At 43.1% G+C, this 15,617-nt stretch overlaps 1 protein-coding gene across 13 annotated transcripts in view; it reads left to right on the top strand.

The window, feature by feature from the left end:
- Arhgef6 (Rac/Cdc42 guanine nucleotide exchange factor 6) overlaps positions 1–15,292 on the top strand; it is a 127,918-nt gene extending 112,626 nt beyond the window's left edge. For 5 of the 13 annotated variants that reach the window (XM_075958938.1, XM_075958942.1, XM_075958945.1 and 2 more), the window contains 9 exons: positions 558–636; positions 1,600–1,745; positions 2,826–2,951; positions 4,489–4,509; positions 5,654–5,747; positions 7,012–7,089; positions 9,161–9,260; positions 11,921–11,975; positions 13,181–15,292. In XM_075958938.1, the coding sequence (XP_075815053.1) occupies positions 558–636; positions 1,600–1,745; positions 2,826–2,951; positions 4,489–4,509; positions 5,654–5,747; positions 7,012–7,089; positions 9,161–9,260; positions 11,921–11,975; positions 13,181–13,321 (840 nt within the window). In that variant the 3' untranslated portion in view covers positions 13,322–15,292. The remainder of the gene's footprint in view (positions 1–557; positions 637–1,599; positions 1,746–2,825; positions 2,952–4,488; positions 4,510–5,653; positions 5,748–7,011; positions 7,090–9,160; positions 9,261–11,920; positions 11,976–13,180) is intronic. The other 8 variants (XM_075958939.1, XM_075958947.1, XM_075958949.1 and 5 more) reach the window with 3 other exon arrangements.
- The last annotated feature ends 325 nt before the right edge of the window (positions 15,293–15,617 follow it).

The following is a 15,617-nucleotide window of genomic DNA, read 5'->3' as shown; positions in this document are numbered from 1 at the left end:
GCTGCTCCGCCTATGAGCTAAGTTTCCAGTTGTGTAAATAGAAATCTAAATCTATGATTGGATAAATTAGTAACAGCTGTTTACAGACCCGTCTGGGTACTGCTGAATGCCACAAAGCTGGGACTTGATCCTGTGATTGTTATATTGTAGACATATTAAATTATTTGGGCTTGTAAGAAGCTGGTCCTTAAATGCCTTAGGGGATGAAACCTCCCTCAGCCTGTTTCCAAAATGTAGACCATTATGCTGTGATTCTCTGTTATATGTGGTCCTGGCCATTACTCCCTTTCATAAAATGTGGGCCTTTGCTTTTCAGTTCATATAAAAATACGGTCGAAAGCAAACTGTTTGAAATCGTGAGCTTAGGATTTAGGGTGTATTAGCCAAACACACACTTCTCCCTTGCTTTCTTTTCTAATTGAAATCTAGACTAGGGCAGTATTATCTATTGTCAGACTAGTGAAATATGTCTAGCCATGTGGTTTCTGGGAAGATCAAAAGTATGAGAGAAATATGTACAGTCACAAAATTAATAAGAATGTTCTTTCTTCTGCTAGGGAAAAATACCAGTAGCAGGGATGGTGGTGAATAGATTAGATGAAATTGAAGGGAATGACTGCGCATTTGAAATCACAGGTATGCCATTTTCTCCTTCTCATGTACCTACTTCAGATCCTTTTTGGAAGCAAGTGGAGTTTAAACAAATAAATGCTATTCTTTTCTCCCATATAGCCCCTAATCAGGTTTGACAGGGATATGGCAAAGCCCTTTCCACTCCCCAGGACAACTAGAGTAGACTAAGAAAACAATGAAGCTTCTTGTCATTTCATAGCCTCGGCTTTGCCATTACTTTCCATCTTTTCTTATATCAAAGCTACTTGTGAGAACTGGAGAATAACAAAATGGACCGACCTTCTCCTTCTCTGTCATGTGATCCATGGTGGCCAAGAAGCCAAAGGGGTGGACTTTTGTCTTCAATCTTATCAGCCGGTAAACTGGCAAGGTGTGGTTGTGTTCTAAATAGCCATGAAACTTTCTATACAAATTAAGCCCAATATTCAAATTCTCTCTGACGTTTTAGGCTATTGTCCCCTTTGCCAGGCCTCTGTGATTTCCTTGTAATAGCTGTACTTGTACGTGGATGTCACAGTGGTGAAAACAGTGTTAACGTTCTTAGACCTTATCAAACCCTGTATTCAGCACTAAGGAGCCTATAATTTGGTATTAATTTTTAACTGGTTTCAACTACGTGTTGTTCTATTTTGGACACTGGGCAAACCAGTGCTATAGTCGTGGACTAGGCTATGGACTAGATAGCCAATCAGTGCACTTCCAGTTTTAGATTGCAAGTGTGTTTGTTGTGAGGTTTTATGCTGTGTTTAAGATTCTATAAAGTGATAGAAATCCAGGAAGGTTTTAGAAATAAAAATGAATAATCATTTGCCATATTTACAACTCCTCTGTTCCGAATACTGAAGTTTGAAAGGGTTATTTCATAGAAAGGAAGACTCCTGAAAGTAGATGCCCAACTGAAGTACGCTTGTGAGTAAGACACAACCTTGTGTTTGGTTTCTAAATGTTCATACTTGGGCCATCCAGGTAACATGATAGAGAGAACTGTGGTCTATTGCAACAATAGCCAGGACCTCCAGGAATGGCTGGAGCAGCTGAACAGACTGACCAGAGGACCAGCCTCTTCCAGCTCATTGTCTAAGACCTCGTCATCATCCTGTAGTGGGCATTCTGTAAGTAGTTCCCTGGGACTCGTCAAGTACCGGGATGAGCGAAGTGGTGGGACTATTGAAGTATTAGGGATTATTCAAGTTTTGTCAGACATTGCCTGCTAAAGCCTTCTAAAAATCAGCAGCGAGCATGCCCTTTGACTTTGGGTGGTCTCTGTAGATTTTGAAGTACAGTTAAACCTCACTAATTCTGATTTCTTATCATTGTGAGGCCCATTGAAATTAAAGTATTTCAGTTAAATATGTGTGATTTTGGTCAGCAGCAGTCTTAGGTACTCAGCTAACCGCTAGTCAAGTGTCTCCCACCAGAGGACCTTCTAAGAGGATTTAATGATAAACAAGATTTATTTGTTTCATAACTGTTATTCTCGCCTTAATCACATGCCACGTCAAAGCAAGTAGTTCACCTCTCTGAATGCCTAAAATCTTCATGTAATCTTGCGCACACTTTCACATCTGCTCAGTAACCTGCATGAAAGGTAAACACTCAGCATTGACATCTGAATTCTCGGAAATCTAGAATCTATGGAGTTGGAGTTAATGAGATTTTACTGTACTTGCTGGGTGAAATGGAAGCTTTCCTCGGTTGTCTGTTAACGCTCCACCTTGTAATGCCAATATCCCTATTCTGAGTGCTGTGTGTTGTGGTGGTGGAACATAGGCTTTGGCATCAAGTCTGGGTTCAAATCTTGTCTTTGCCATCTTCTAGCCAGTCGCTTTGCTTCTCTGAGCCTGTTGTTGTCTACTCTGACAAAAGAGCCCACTTAAGAATCTAATTGAGTGCCAAACACATCACTGAAACTCGAATGGTTTCTGTTGTTCCACTTTCCTCCCTTACAGAGGAAACATTTCTGCTGTAAATGGAATTGCAGAAAGGAGAGGACAGGATCATGGGACGCCAAGTCCATTTCTAATGTTGTTTAGAAACTGTTAAGTTTTCCGACTGGACAATTTTACTATTCCATCTTCCCCCTTTGTGTCTGGCTTTGCTGATCCAATGGAGCTATTGCCATTCTCTCACTGCGTGGTACCAGGTCGGGTTCAGATGGCAGATTGCCAGCATCTCATGAGACATTTTCCCAGTCTTTTAGCTCTACTGGACAGCCCCGAGGACCCTTGGAGCCTCCTCAAATTATAAAACCGTGGAGTTTAAGTTGCCTACGACCTGCACCTCCACTTAGACCATCAGCAGCACTAGGTTATAAAGAGGTAATTTTGCTACATATGATATAAAATGCTTCTGACAAGCTAATTTTAGAGCTTATCGCAAATAGTTCAGAGAGAATATGCTAGAATTTATGATAGGATATAATGATATATATATATATACACATACATATGTGTATATATATATATCAGTCTTGAATTGCTAGATTCAGTGATTGTTTCTTAATTTTCCATTTTCCTGTTCTCCATCTACAGACATTGATGGAACTGAGCAGTTCAAATGTTTCTCTAGTCTATTTCTTAAGTTCCTCCGTTGTCTCTCCACATGGCGACAATAATTCTTTAGATTAGTTAACTATGTACACACGTCTCAAAGCAGAAACGCTTCATTGAGAGCTGCTTTTCCAATCAAACACCCAGTTCTGCACTCGTAGCATGTTGTTCAATGAAACCCAGTCAGTAAAATGTCATGAGACCAAGCCATGTGTCTCAACTAAGAAAGCAGAGTCTGCTGTAGTGAGAAGAAGAGAAGATTGTAATTAGAGGAATGCCTTTTTATAGAGAGACTTCTCAGTTTCAGCCTCCCTCACAGGGCATCTGATATTTGCCTCGTGTGCTGCCAAGATCTACCATGACCAGGGTGTCTGTCTGGTCTTTTTCTCTAGAAGGGCAGTCAAGGCGCGGTAGTCTCTAGCTCCCAGAACTACACAAGTGTTACCTTTTCCACCGAGTGAGGTTCCCCCTTACTTATTTCTAATTATTTCTTATTTCAGAGAACATGCTCATTTATTAATAACTGCTCCTAAGGTCTTTTTGTATGAAGCGTAGTTGCTGACAGTTACAATTCTCTGTCCCTTGTGTTTTGATCTTGGAGACTGCTCAGTTTGGAGTGTTTTTTGACTTGAGCAACCATGCTTCTGCTCCAATTCATTGTTGCCTCCATTTCTCAGAGCGATAAAACAGAACAATATATAGATGCTGGAGGATTTTTTTTTAACTCTTTCAACTGGCTGATAGGAGGCATGACTCGAGAATTTTTTTTTTAAGAAAAATAACTTCAGAATTTGGGCAGGAAGTGGTTTCACAGGTTTGCTTTGAAACTGACCTGCAACCACTCATCTCTCTTTGATCACTTAAACCAGGAGTGCCACTTCATAGTAACCTATTCCCCTTTTTAATAATGGACATGTTGCAACTGTCAGTTACTAAACTCATACCAAGGTGAGCTCTGAAGGGTAAAGTTGGCTTAATCCTTCACATAACTAACCCATTAAAACTAAGGCATGATCACTGTGTTTCTGCTGGGGGAAGAGAGTTATTAATATATTCTTGCTATGTACTGTGCATTTCGGTGATTTTCTGGCATTTGTAATTCTGCACAGAACTGGATTCTTTGGACTTTTGCATGAGGATATTGCATCTGAAACTAATGTGGGAATTGTGGTGGTATTCTCTCCATGTAATTTATGATAACACTAACATTTCAAATGTTGTTTTAGAATTATTGATAAATGGATTTGGTCATTATAACCATCGACCTCTCACGCTCATCTTCTCTTTCTTTACATATTCATTTTAGAGGATGTCTTATATCTTAAAGGTAAGGGTAGAACAGTGACATCGTAATGTTGTTGTGCTGTAAACTTTGATGAATGAAGCTCTCCTTTATGCTTGTTTTGTCCCTTGCTATATAATTGGCTAAAATGTGAAGATGCAATTCTGACATGTAAGTACTTTCTTCAAAAGCAGGCTTGTGTTTGATACGTGCAACATGTTACTTTATATATCATGCCTTTAAGATGCTCGTTTTCCTATGTTTTTAATGCTAGCTTTTCCTCCTTTTTTTTAAGCACGTGTGGTTTTTCTTGTTTGTCTCTTTTCAAGTCTGAGTGGACCACTGTCGCTAAGTGAAGGCAATTAAATTATTTGTTTCATATATTTTAAAGTACTAATTATTATTCCTGTATTAGATAGATATATTCATACATACATAGATGATGGGCAACATGTAATGTCAGAATAATACCTTGGGATTTGAAGTGTAAGACTGTAAGAGTCCAATCTGTTTACTTTCATATTAACATTGATCTGTTTTTTTAATTACTAGTTATGCATATGACAAAACCCAAACTCACTGGTTTTCATCTCCACTGGGTACTAATTAAAAGTTTGGCTTTGGCTGTATATAATCGAAAGTTACTTGTCAGAAAACCCTTCATGAAATTCTCCTCTCTGAGAGAATAACGTAGACTCTCCACCTTAATTTTCCCATCCAACTGACAGGAATTCTAGTTTTCTTTGTTGGACTGCATTAAACAAAATTTGCTCAAATAGTTTTAAACTCTTAGAACAGAGACACATGTTCTGACAGTAGTTACATCTTCAAATCATCCATGGGGAACATCAACCAAGTTAGGAATTCTGGTACTCTTCTGGGGTTGAAATTCCATTACTCTTGCTGCAGATGGTACCCTAAAGGCACTGACCCTCCTGCACAATCTGCATCCTTCTTCATTCTTATTCTCATTCCTATGGCAACTGAGAGTGGAATGTGATTGCCTGTGCTTTGTTGAACCTTTTCAAGTTTATTGAAGCCATTTTTAGTGTGTGTAATCTAAAATTCTGACACTTTCCTAATGGATGCTATCGCGATGAGAGATGCATTCGGACTCATTTTATTGGCTCTATTTTCATTTCTATTTGGGAGAGAATGTTAATTCACAGAGAAACTGTTATCCTTACAGGAATCTAGTAAGAGCCCCAAGACAATGAAGAAGTTTCTTCACAAAAGAAAGACGGAGAGAAAAGCCTCTGAGGAAGACTACGTGATTAGGAAAAGTAAGTGTTCCGTACGTTTGCCAAGTTATTTATGCGTGAACACAAACATGAGAATTTTTTTAAAAGCAGATAATTAGAGCAGTTTGTTCTTGGCATCAGCTGTTATAAAAATATGTGGAAAATTTGGTTACTTCTAAGACTTCTGAATAAGCTGTCCCCCGCTGCCCTTCCAGATGACTCTACCGTTTTCCTGCTGCAGGACACTTCACTCCACCTGGTTTAGCCCCCCCCCATGGGGCCCATTTGCTATGGACATATTTTTCCCTTTAAGTTTCTGATGTCTGAGATATTTTCTGAACAAATAGACTAAATGGACTGGAGGACAGAACTCCTTCTGGCAGTCTAGTGTTCAGGGATGTTCTCAGATGATCCCGGAGTCAGTCTGATGACATTCGGAAAGGGTGCTTTATCTAGAGAGTTGATAAAGTCAGTCAAGTGATTGGCCTGTATTTGGCTCTAAAATTGTGAACAAGGAGTCAGTGATGCAGCAGCATTGCATGTACCAGCTGCAAGTCTAGCCTGGATCAATCTTTGCTGTGGCTAGGGGCATAGTTCAGTTTACAGAGTACTTGCGTTGCAAGCACAGAGAGCCACATATGCCAGGCACGGGCGGCATGTTCCTGTAAACCCCACTTGGGAGGTGAAGGTAGCAGCAACAGAAGTTCACGTTTATCTTCAGCCTGGGTTACATGAGACCCTGTCATAATATAATAATATAATGTATTATAAATAATATAATGTCAGATTAAAAGTAAATATTTGCTGAACTCCAATTCCTGCAACCCCAGTCCTATCCACAACTAACCTTATTAGTGGAGCATTGCCATCTGAGCATTTAAAGACTGAGATGGGGGGGGGGAGAGAACTAATGATACGCTGGCTGGTTGAGAAGATAAGCGGGGTTAATAGGGCAACGCTCTTAAAGAAGGCAAGCCTTGAAGTGTAGTCGCCAGGATGGTCGTTGGTATACTGGATGAGTGCTGAAGCCAACTCCGAGCCCCAGTGCTGTAATTTTAGCCTTCAAGAGATGACTGATAGAACCCCCACTAATTTAGAGTTCTGAACTTCAGGAGTAGCCCCTGCTCCTGAGTTCTCGAGCTCTCGGGGTTACTGGTGGTATCACTCTTTTGTCCCGGGAGGCTTGAACAGATGTTTGCCTGCCTTTCAGAAACATTGCGAGTCTTTGGCAGTGATGGGCACAGCATCATTTTGAGTGTCCGGGGTCATATATCTGTGAGAAGTCATTACTGATTCAATTTGACAGGTACAGCTGCTCTGGAAGAGGACGCTCAGATTCTTAAGGTGATTGAAGCCTACTGCACCAGCGCCAGTTTTCAACAAGGTAATAATGGTTCCAGTAGAATTCCCCACACTGCTTTCACTTATGAACGGGGTTTCTTCTTTGCTGTTCACTGTCTCTTAGGGGGCATAAAAGAGCCTCGGTGCAGCTCAGTTGCAGGGTGTGGAAAAAGCATGTGGCTCAGGGCAGAGCAGAGGCGCGGGGCTAATCTTCCAGATAAGCTGCTTTTAGCTACTGGGGCTTTGTTTACGCACTGGTGCTTTTCACCCAGAGACACAGAGAGATGTAAGAGGAAAAAAGCTGGAGGTGAGAGAAATGAAAAGGACTTTTAAAAAAGTCACTCTCTTTTGATCTACCCAGATACCTTCGCCAGCACTAGTTAGGAATTAAAGACCCCAGAGAGTTCCTGTGTCTGCGAACTGATGCTAATCTCATCTTATAGGCAGAATTGAAAAGGAAGTCAAAATACTATCTTTCATCAGCTATGTATTGAAGGGAAGGATGCTTCACCAGACTTGGGTTTCAAAGCTGCTCTGAAAATCTGGAAATGTAGTTGCACACCTGAGGCTCTTCAAAATGTCTAAAGTGTCTCGAGGAGCTGTTAGGTGAATGTGTTTCCCTACAGTTTTCAGGTGACGCCCTGAGAGCTAGATGCTACCTTCTGGCGAGTCCTTGTGTCTCTTCCAGTCCAAGTCCCATTGACTATAGATATAGGACACCCTTTAGAAAGTCTCTCATATTTGCATCAGGACCAAATGTCCCAGAGTGCTGTATTTTTCACAGCTACTGCCCAACTGCTTACTTGATATGAGAGGGCTTTCTTAGGAGACTGCCTTGACACACTCTTTGAAGGGAGCACGTCTCACCGGCTGTCACAAGAGGAGAGCATTTGATGTGGAAATCAATACATTTCACCACGAGCAGGGACAGTAATCTGCCTGTGGTTTCTGGCATGCTCAGTCCTTAATAGCAAGTTTTGATGAGCTGGGAGATGAAAGAGAGAAGTTTTTATTGTGGAAGCTAGGGTGAAGGCAGGGATGAGGCGACAACAGAGGAGCATCCCTCAAAGGAAACCCAGCCTTACCTCACCTCTGGACCACTGATTTTCCTAGATGTAGAGTCCATCCTAGTACTTAGAGGTGAAAGCTCAGGCATGTGACCTGACCTAAAGATGCACAGTTTTGTTCCTCCTCCCTCCCCTCCCTTGTACTTGTGGGAAGTATCTAATGCCATGCTTGACGTTCAGATGTAGGCACATTAGCCTCACCATGGCCCTCCATTTCACCCTGGTCAAATGTCCTGTTTCCCTAGAACCAACTCATCTTGACATTCCGTATCCATTCATCCATCCATCCATTTGTCTTCTGCATACTAATTAAACACTGCGAAGAGCTATTCACTGAACATGGAGACATCTCACCTCTGGGAAGATGGGAGTTATCAAATAGGAACAGTGAATGCATGCACCTCTGAAGGATGTTGTTCTAAAACAGAACAGGCCAGTGACCCAGGCAGACCAAAGATTAAGTTCTTGAGCTCAGAGAGACAGGCTCTAAATTGAGCGGTGGAGAGGTTGAAACTACCCGTCCCATCTTCTGCCCCAGGCTGTAGAGACAGTGTGGGCAGAGAGCAATGAGGAGACGTGAGTTTTGTTGCTGCTATGATGATCTCCCAGGTCCGCTCTCCCCACGGTCAAGAATAGCTCACTGCCACTCTGCATTTCCCTAGAGGGCTCCAGAAGGAGTGAGTGCTGCTTCAGAAGCCCTTTCAGCGTGTCGTAGCCCAGAGTAGCGCCTCTCCCGGCCCAGTCTTTACTGAAGTCTCCCTCCCTGATCATGGGACGTGGTGTGCGGCTCCTGGAGGAATGCAGAGATGGGGTGACCAGTGGTCACTTCTTTACTCTGGGGAGGTCTTAGCACATCAGTCCCCCTTCCTGAAGAATATGAGACATCATTTGGCCATTTCGAGTTCTCCCTGTCAGGAAAATTGAAGAGTGGCTTGACTGCCTTCTGACTGCAGGGTCTGAAGAAAGTTGCTGCAGCAGCAGTGGCAAGGACTACGGCAGCCTTGGCTAACCGCTCCCCACCCCCTCTCTATGCATCTTCACTTACAGGCACTCGGAAAGATTCTGTCCCACAAGTGCTACTCCCTGAGGAAGAGAAACTCATTATTGAAGAAACCAGAAGTAACGGGCAGACCATCATCGAAGAAAAGTAAGTAGAGAAAGTGACCCCTTTCTTGACATATCTGGGGCCTGCGAGTCGGTGTGGCAGGCCGTCTTAGGGCTTCTGTTGCTATGATGAAACACCGTAACCATGAACAGCTGCAGCAAGAACAGTGCTCAGTTAAGCTTACAAGTCTCGGGTCAAACTCCAGCACTGAGGGAAATCAGGACAGGAATTCAAACATCCTGGAGGCAGGAGGTGATACAGAGGCCATGGAGGGGTGCTGCTTACTGGCTTGCTCCTCATAGCTTGCTCAGCCTGCTTTCTTATAGAACTCAGGACCACCAGCCCAGGGATGGCATCACCCACAATGGGCTAGGCCTTTCCACATCACTCACTAATTTTTAAAAAAATGCCCTACAGACTTGCCCACAGGCCAATCTAGTTGGGGCATTTCCTCAATTGAAGCTTCCTCTTCCAAGATGACTATAGCGATGCCAAGTTGACATAAAACTAGCCAGCACACAGATCCTTCCTCAAAGGGCCCTTCTTTCTCTTCCCTCTTCCTTCTTCTTCCTACTCTCCCTTTCTTTCTTGTCCCCATCGTTCTCTTCCTCTTCCTTCACAAAAAGGGCCTTCTCTGCTGAGCATGCAGTTGGGAGCCCCAAGAGGGCAGGAGGAAAGGCAACAGAAACGGAGGTCTAGAAGCCTCCTGCTTCCCTGTGGAGTAAGCAGCTTCCCAGTACTGGAGATCTCCAATCCACATGGTGTATCTGGAGGTACCCAGGAAGGCCTTAGCTGGCATCCTCCTGCCCACAGCATTGCTGCTCACATCTTTCTAGTCAGGGGCCACGTTTCTCACAGCTGATCTCTTGTAAAGTCCCAAAACAATCTGGTGAAGAAGGCATCACTTTCAAAGATGAAAAAAACTTAGGTTCTGGGGAACTGTGTCTACGGCCCACCTTTCACAATTATGAGTGTGACTTACATGGAGGTGCGGTCAGCTTAAATACCTCCCAGCTCATTAAGAAGCACAGAGTGGCCAAGAACTCATTCCCATATGCTTGAGTCATTTGTGAGGTCAGGGCTGAATTTGCATTGGCCCCGCCTCTCCCAGTGCTTGCCATTGTGGATGTGTTTTCACATATGCTGTACGCGGGTAAAGCACTTGGGTTCAAGAGAACAGGCCAAAGTCCCAGCTCTGCTCTGTTTGCTATGTATCGCCAGTGTCATCCTGGGCCAGTTCTTCCAGTTCTCCAGATGTGGTTTCCTCATCTGTAAAATATGTTCTGAGCTGTCGAGTAATCAAATAAAGTAGCTATAAAGGTTGGCACTCAAAAATTAATAGCAAGTATACTAATTACTAATTGTTGTTATTAAGAACATTATTATTGATACAGTAATCATAATAACCTGGTGAAGGCTTCAAGGAAGGTAGTATTGTCTCCATTTTACATGTAAAGAAAGCAATGGCTAAGACGAAATGAGAAAGAAACTGATTATACAAGGGCAGAGTAATAGTAAGAGGCAGGATCAAAACCAGGGCCTGGAGAGACGGCTCAGCAGTTACGAGCACTGACTGATCTTTAGGAGGGTCCAGTTTAGTTCCCAAGGCCTATGCTGAGCAGCTCACAACTGCTTGGGACTCCAGCACCAGGGAAGCTCTTTCCCTCTTCTGTCCTCCCTGAGGGTCTGCACTCACATGCACATGAACACATACATCAACAATGAAAGTTAAATGTAAAACACCCTCATCTAAAACCTAGATCTTTAAATTCCTTAACGAGAAACAATTGGAGGTAAAAAAAAAAATCCCACAGCTATCCAGGAAACTTTATCATTTTAAAACTTTATTATTTTTAATGTCCCGAGTCTCTGTCATGTGGGGTTAGCTAAACAGGAAGGATAATACTGGGTGGCTATCGCAGCGCACCCGGGGTTTTCTGATCCCGCTCATTATATAGTAAGTACTACTTGCTCCTACTGTAAAGCAATGGCCATCAAAGCTTAGGATGGGAATCTTAAAAAGTTGAACTCATGGGATCAGAAAGTGGAGCAATGGTTTTCAGAGGCTTGTGGGGGGAGAAAAAGTAGGTGATGTGCGTAAAAGAAACCTACAAAGTTTAATTATATAAGATGATAAGTAGGTTTTAGTCTATCGAATAAATACGCAGCCTAATGACTAAAGTTGACAATAATGCCTTTTATTCTTAACATTGACTAAGAACATAGATTTCCAGTGCTCTCAAAAGACACAACTCAAACAGTAGACGCAACCACATCTGGTGAGGGCTGTGTTAATAGCTTCACTTGGGGCAACATTTCGTAAGACAAACTCCTCAAAGCATCGTGTTGTATACTTTAAATGTGTACAGTTTTTATTTGTCAGTTATACCCTCAAATTGAAAAAAAAAGATAAATTTTATGGCTGTTACCTGCTGTTTTCTGGCCACTCAAGCTGGAGCTGCGTGGGGAAGGAAATGCGTAGTATAGAAACGGCGCTGTAGCGTGGTGTTGAAATGGGCTTGTGTGACGAGAGCTTTTACCCGTTGAAGAGAAAGAATGTACATCAGTCAGACAGGGATAGTCCCCATCAGCTAGAAACCCCTCTGATACCCGTAGCTGTACATATGTAGAGTTCTGGCTTGCTCATTTATCAGCACTTCGGTACCAGCCATCCATCTCTGAATGTTCTCTGTATGTTTTAGGAGCCTTGTTGATACTGTGTACGCCTTGAAGGATGAGGTCAAAGAACTGAAGCAGGTAATGCATCATTAAAGTTATCTTCTCAGGTAGCAGAATCTCTCTGGCTTCTTGGCCACCCACTGGGAACTGGTGTCAGGTAGAGTCCAAGAGCAAGGTACTGGGGTAGAACTTATATGATATAAGCCCAACTTATATCAGTTGGGCTTTATTTCTTTAATCACCTGGCTTTGATATGTGCAGCAGACTCCCCTTTGTAGATACTACTTTCTCATTCCCTCACATCTTAAAAACATGTAAGCAAGCCCAGGTGTGGGGGCACCTGCCTGTAATCCTAGCTACCAGGAAGGATAAGGCAAGAAGGTCGCGGATTTGCTAACCTGGGCTGCAAAGCAAGGAATGGAGCAATGAAGGAGAGGTGGGAAGAGGGAAAATAGAACTGTCTTGGGTGGTTGATGAATTTGCTGGTGATGGGGTCCTAGGCTCCATCACTCCACCTATGTGATGAGGCTGATTGTACCTGTGGCAAAGGGGAGGATAAGGAAGAGGAGAGTCTAGAGCCTGGAGGAGCACTTGTGGAGTTCTGAGCAAATTCGGGATAGGGCACAGCAAGGTCCTGAAGTGAGGTGGACCAATGAGGCCGTGAGAAGTAAAGCAAATGGAAAGAGACATGCTAGAGCTGGAATTTACAGTACATGATGGCACAGTGCTGGAGTGAGGAGAGGAGACAATAGAGAAACTTCGCCCCTGGGTGTCTGACTTTCTATAGTGGGCATCCTTTCAGAGATTCAGAAGCTCTAGAAGAGGTTTGGGTTGATGGGGGGGGGGTGATACTAAGTGCCCTTTAGAACATAGTAAGTTTAAAGGGCTCATAATCTCCAGATTGACCGGCCACCCTGACATCGTCCTGTGAGTTTGGTACTCAGAAGATGAAACTGGCACCAGAGATATTTGGGAAGCTCCTTAATACACACTTGTACTGATAGAGAAGTGACCCTAGGCGAGAAAGTGTGGAACCAGGGCAGATCCAGTCTTAGGGAACACTTGTATTTAAGTGAGGAGTGTAGGAGGGTGCTCACTCATAGGCAGAAAAATCAAGAGACAGCCTGGTCTCAGAATAAATAGAGTGAAGGATGAGGAGAAGGAGAAAGAGGGGGAGAAGGCAGAGGAGGAGGCAGAGGAGGAGAAAGAGGAGAAGGAGGAGGAGGAGAAGCCATGGGAAAGGCTGTCTTGGCTCCGGGATCAACAACTTCTTTCCCTTCTAGGAGAATAAGAGAATGAAGCAATGCCTGGAAGAAGAACTGAAGTCGAGGAAGGACCTAGAAAAACTGGTCCGGAAGCTGTTGAAGCAAACAGATGAGTGCATTCGAGCTGAAACCAGCAGCAAGACCTCAATTCTCCCATAACCGTCACTGTGCAGCTGAGCACTCGTTGAAATAGCCAGCTGAATTTGACTGTGCCCTTCAGCTTTTTCTTTGTGTTTTTCTCTCTCTCTCCCTCTCCCTCTCTCCCTCTCTCTCTCTCTCATTGCTTGAGTGTTTGTTACTTGGTTATCAGTTGATTGATATTTGTTTTAACAGGGGAAGCAACCTGGGGTGGTGATAAAGTGCCCCCAATACTTTGCTATGCCCAACAGTCCTTCACTACCTAATTCGCTGAAGGCAAAGCTTCCCAGGCTACGTCTAGAGTAGGTGACAGTGAACGCCTTTGCCCAGTGCTCCAGCTGTACCTTTCTGGATTGTCACGTGGCTCCCTTCCATACTTTAACAATCATTGCCCTGCATTGTCTGTTAAGACCAAGAACAGTGTAGGGTCCTCATTCCCTTTACGCTGGTGTACATTTCCGTCAGTGGGGTAGGAACTCCAACTGTCCATCAGCAAACTGCTTCCGGCAATCCCCCCTTAGCAGCAGGGCAGAGCAGCTATTCCTAGTGCACCGTAGCTTGACAGCCCAGCCTTCTGCCTCTACGTAAGTTTTCTACCTCCCCACCCCACCCCTGTGCTTTTAGGCAGCCATACCCAGTGGTGTGTAACTAGTGCGGGCGCGCTTTGCTTATTTTGTCAGCTACAACAAGCAGCGACTTTACTTTGACTATTCATACTACAACCTTTTCCTCTTTCTAAACAACCTGGGTGACAAGACGCCATGTACACACCTTCCACCCTGTCTTATCGAGGCCCGGTTTCTGCAGTGAGAAGTTAGAATCATCATTGCCCTCTTTGGTGTAGGCCTTGAGTACGATGAGCCAGTTTGTATATCCTGAGCGAAAGCCCCACCATCACCAGCTGGGCTGCTTGCTAGTGCAGCAGATTGTCTGAAACTAGTTTTCTCAAGTTGGGCATAATGCCGAACCATTGGCTTTGTAAGTAGTCCAGAAATCTGAACTGTGAGAAAGGAGATTTAAAAGAGAGCCCCAGAAGAAGACTGTACACCTAAATTCAACACAAGTCAAAATGGTCCAAGGTGACAAGATGGGGCAGAGCAGAACTTGTCCACCTCCTCAGATGGCGGGGCAACTTGGACAGATGGCAAAGTCACTTTAAAGAGACTGAAAGCCAACAAAGTCTTCTATGTATGTGTGGTGCATGCCTGTAAGTGCTGTTTCAAAACCAAACTCGAGGCCTAGATTCTTATTGAGGAGTCCTTTGCTTTCTGGAATGGAGGCTCTCACAGTTTCCATGATTTCATGGTACAGGGCATTGTCTCCTGCTACATGAACAGCAGTATAGCATCCACAGGAAATGGAGAATTCCTGAAGTCCACCCTCAGATGCTTGTTCACACAGCCATCTTCAGCAGCGTGAGTGAGGGTTTCTAAGAATGACTGGCCTGTTTCTAAGCCCTGCGATTTCTATGAGACATCTTTCATGTAAAAATTTAAAATAAGAAACAACAGTAGCAATCCAGATGTTCACATGTGTTTTGTCTGTATTTAGTCAATAGTTTGCAATCCATGTGCACATTTTAAACTTTAGTGATTACCAATAATTTAGCTGATTGCTTAGGACATTGAAAGGTCTCAAAAGGATGTGTACATATGCATGTTTGGGGACTTCGCCCTTCTGAGGAGAGGCCCTTGGTACTTGGGATAACGAAACTTGTGCAGTGGGCTGCCCGCGCTTACACACTAAATAATATAAAGGAAATGAAGCCATGTTAACCTGACAGCTGTGTCTCAGTAGTTGTGTTGTTTACAATACTCTATAAATGGGTTCCTGTTCCTCTGTAATTAAACCGCTGCCCTTAGAGGCCTTTCAGTTTCTTCTCTGTCATGTCCCTTCTTACAGGAGCTCAGATTTTCTAAACTTGTTTTTATTTTAAAGACTTTTAAAATGAAAATTTTCAATAAACAAGAATAAACAGTGCTTTATAAATAAGACCAATAGTTTATTCTTTTTCTACCAGTTGATGTTTAGGAAGGTAGTTTTTAAGTGTCACTTTCAGGTGACAACGATGTAAGCTTTCAATCCATACATACATCATACTATCAATGGTCGGGGCTAATTTAACATATCATTTATCACCTCACATATTACCATATCTGTACTGAGAACACTTAAAATCCTTGCTTTTTAACTCTTTTGAAATATACAAATAGTATTAACTATAGTTACTTATTATGCACAGATGAACTCTTCCTGTTTTACTGAAATTTTGTCTACTTTGATCAAAACAATGTCCTCTCTCTTTCTCCACCCAGGC

Source organism: Microtus pennsylvanicus, chromosome X (genome assembly GCF_037038515.1).
Source record: "Microtus pennsylvanicus isolate mMicPen1 chromosome X, mMicPen1.hap1, whole genome shotgun sequence".
Taxonomy (NCBI): Eukaryota; Metazoa; Chordata; class Mammalia; order Rodentia; family Cricetidae; genus Microtus; species Microtus pennsylvanicus.
This window is presented reverse-complemented; position numbering and strand designations above follow the sequence as displayed.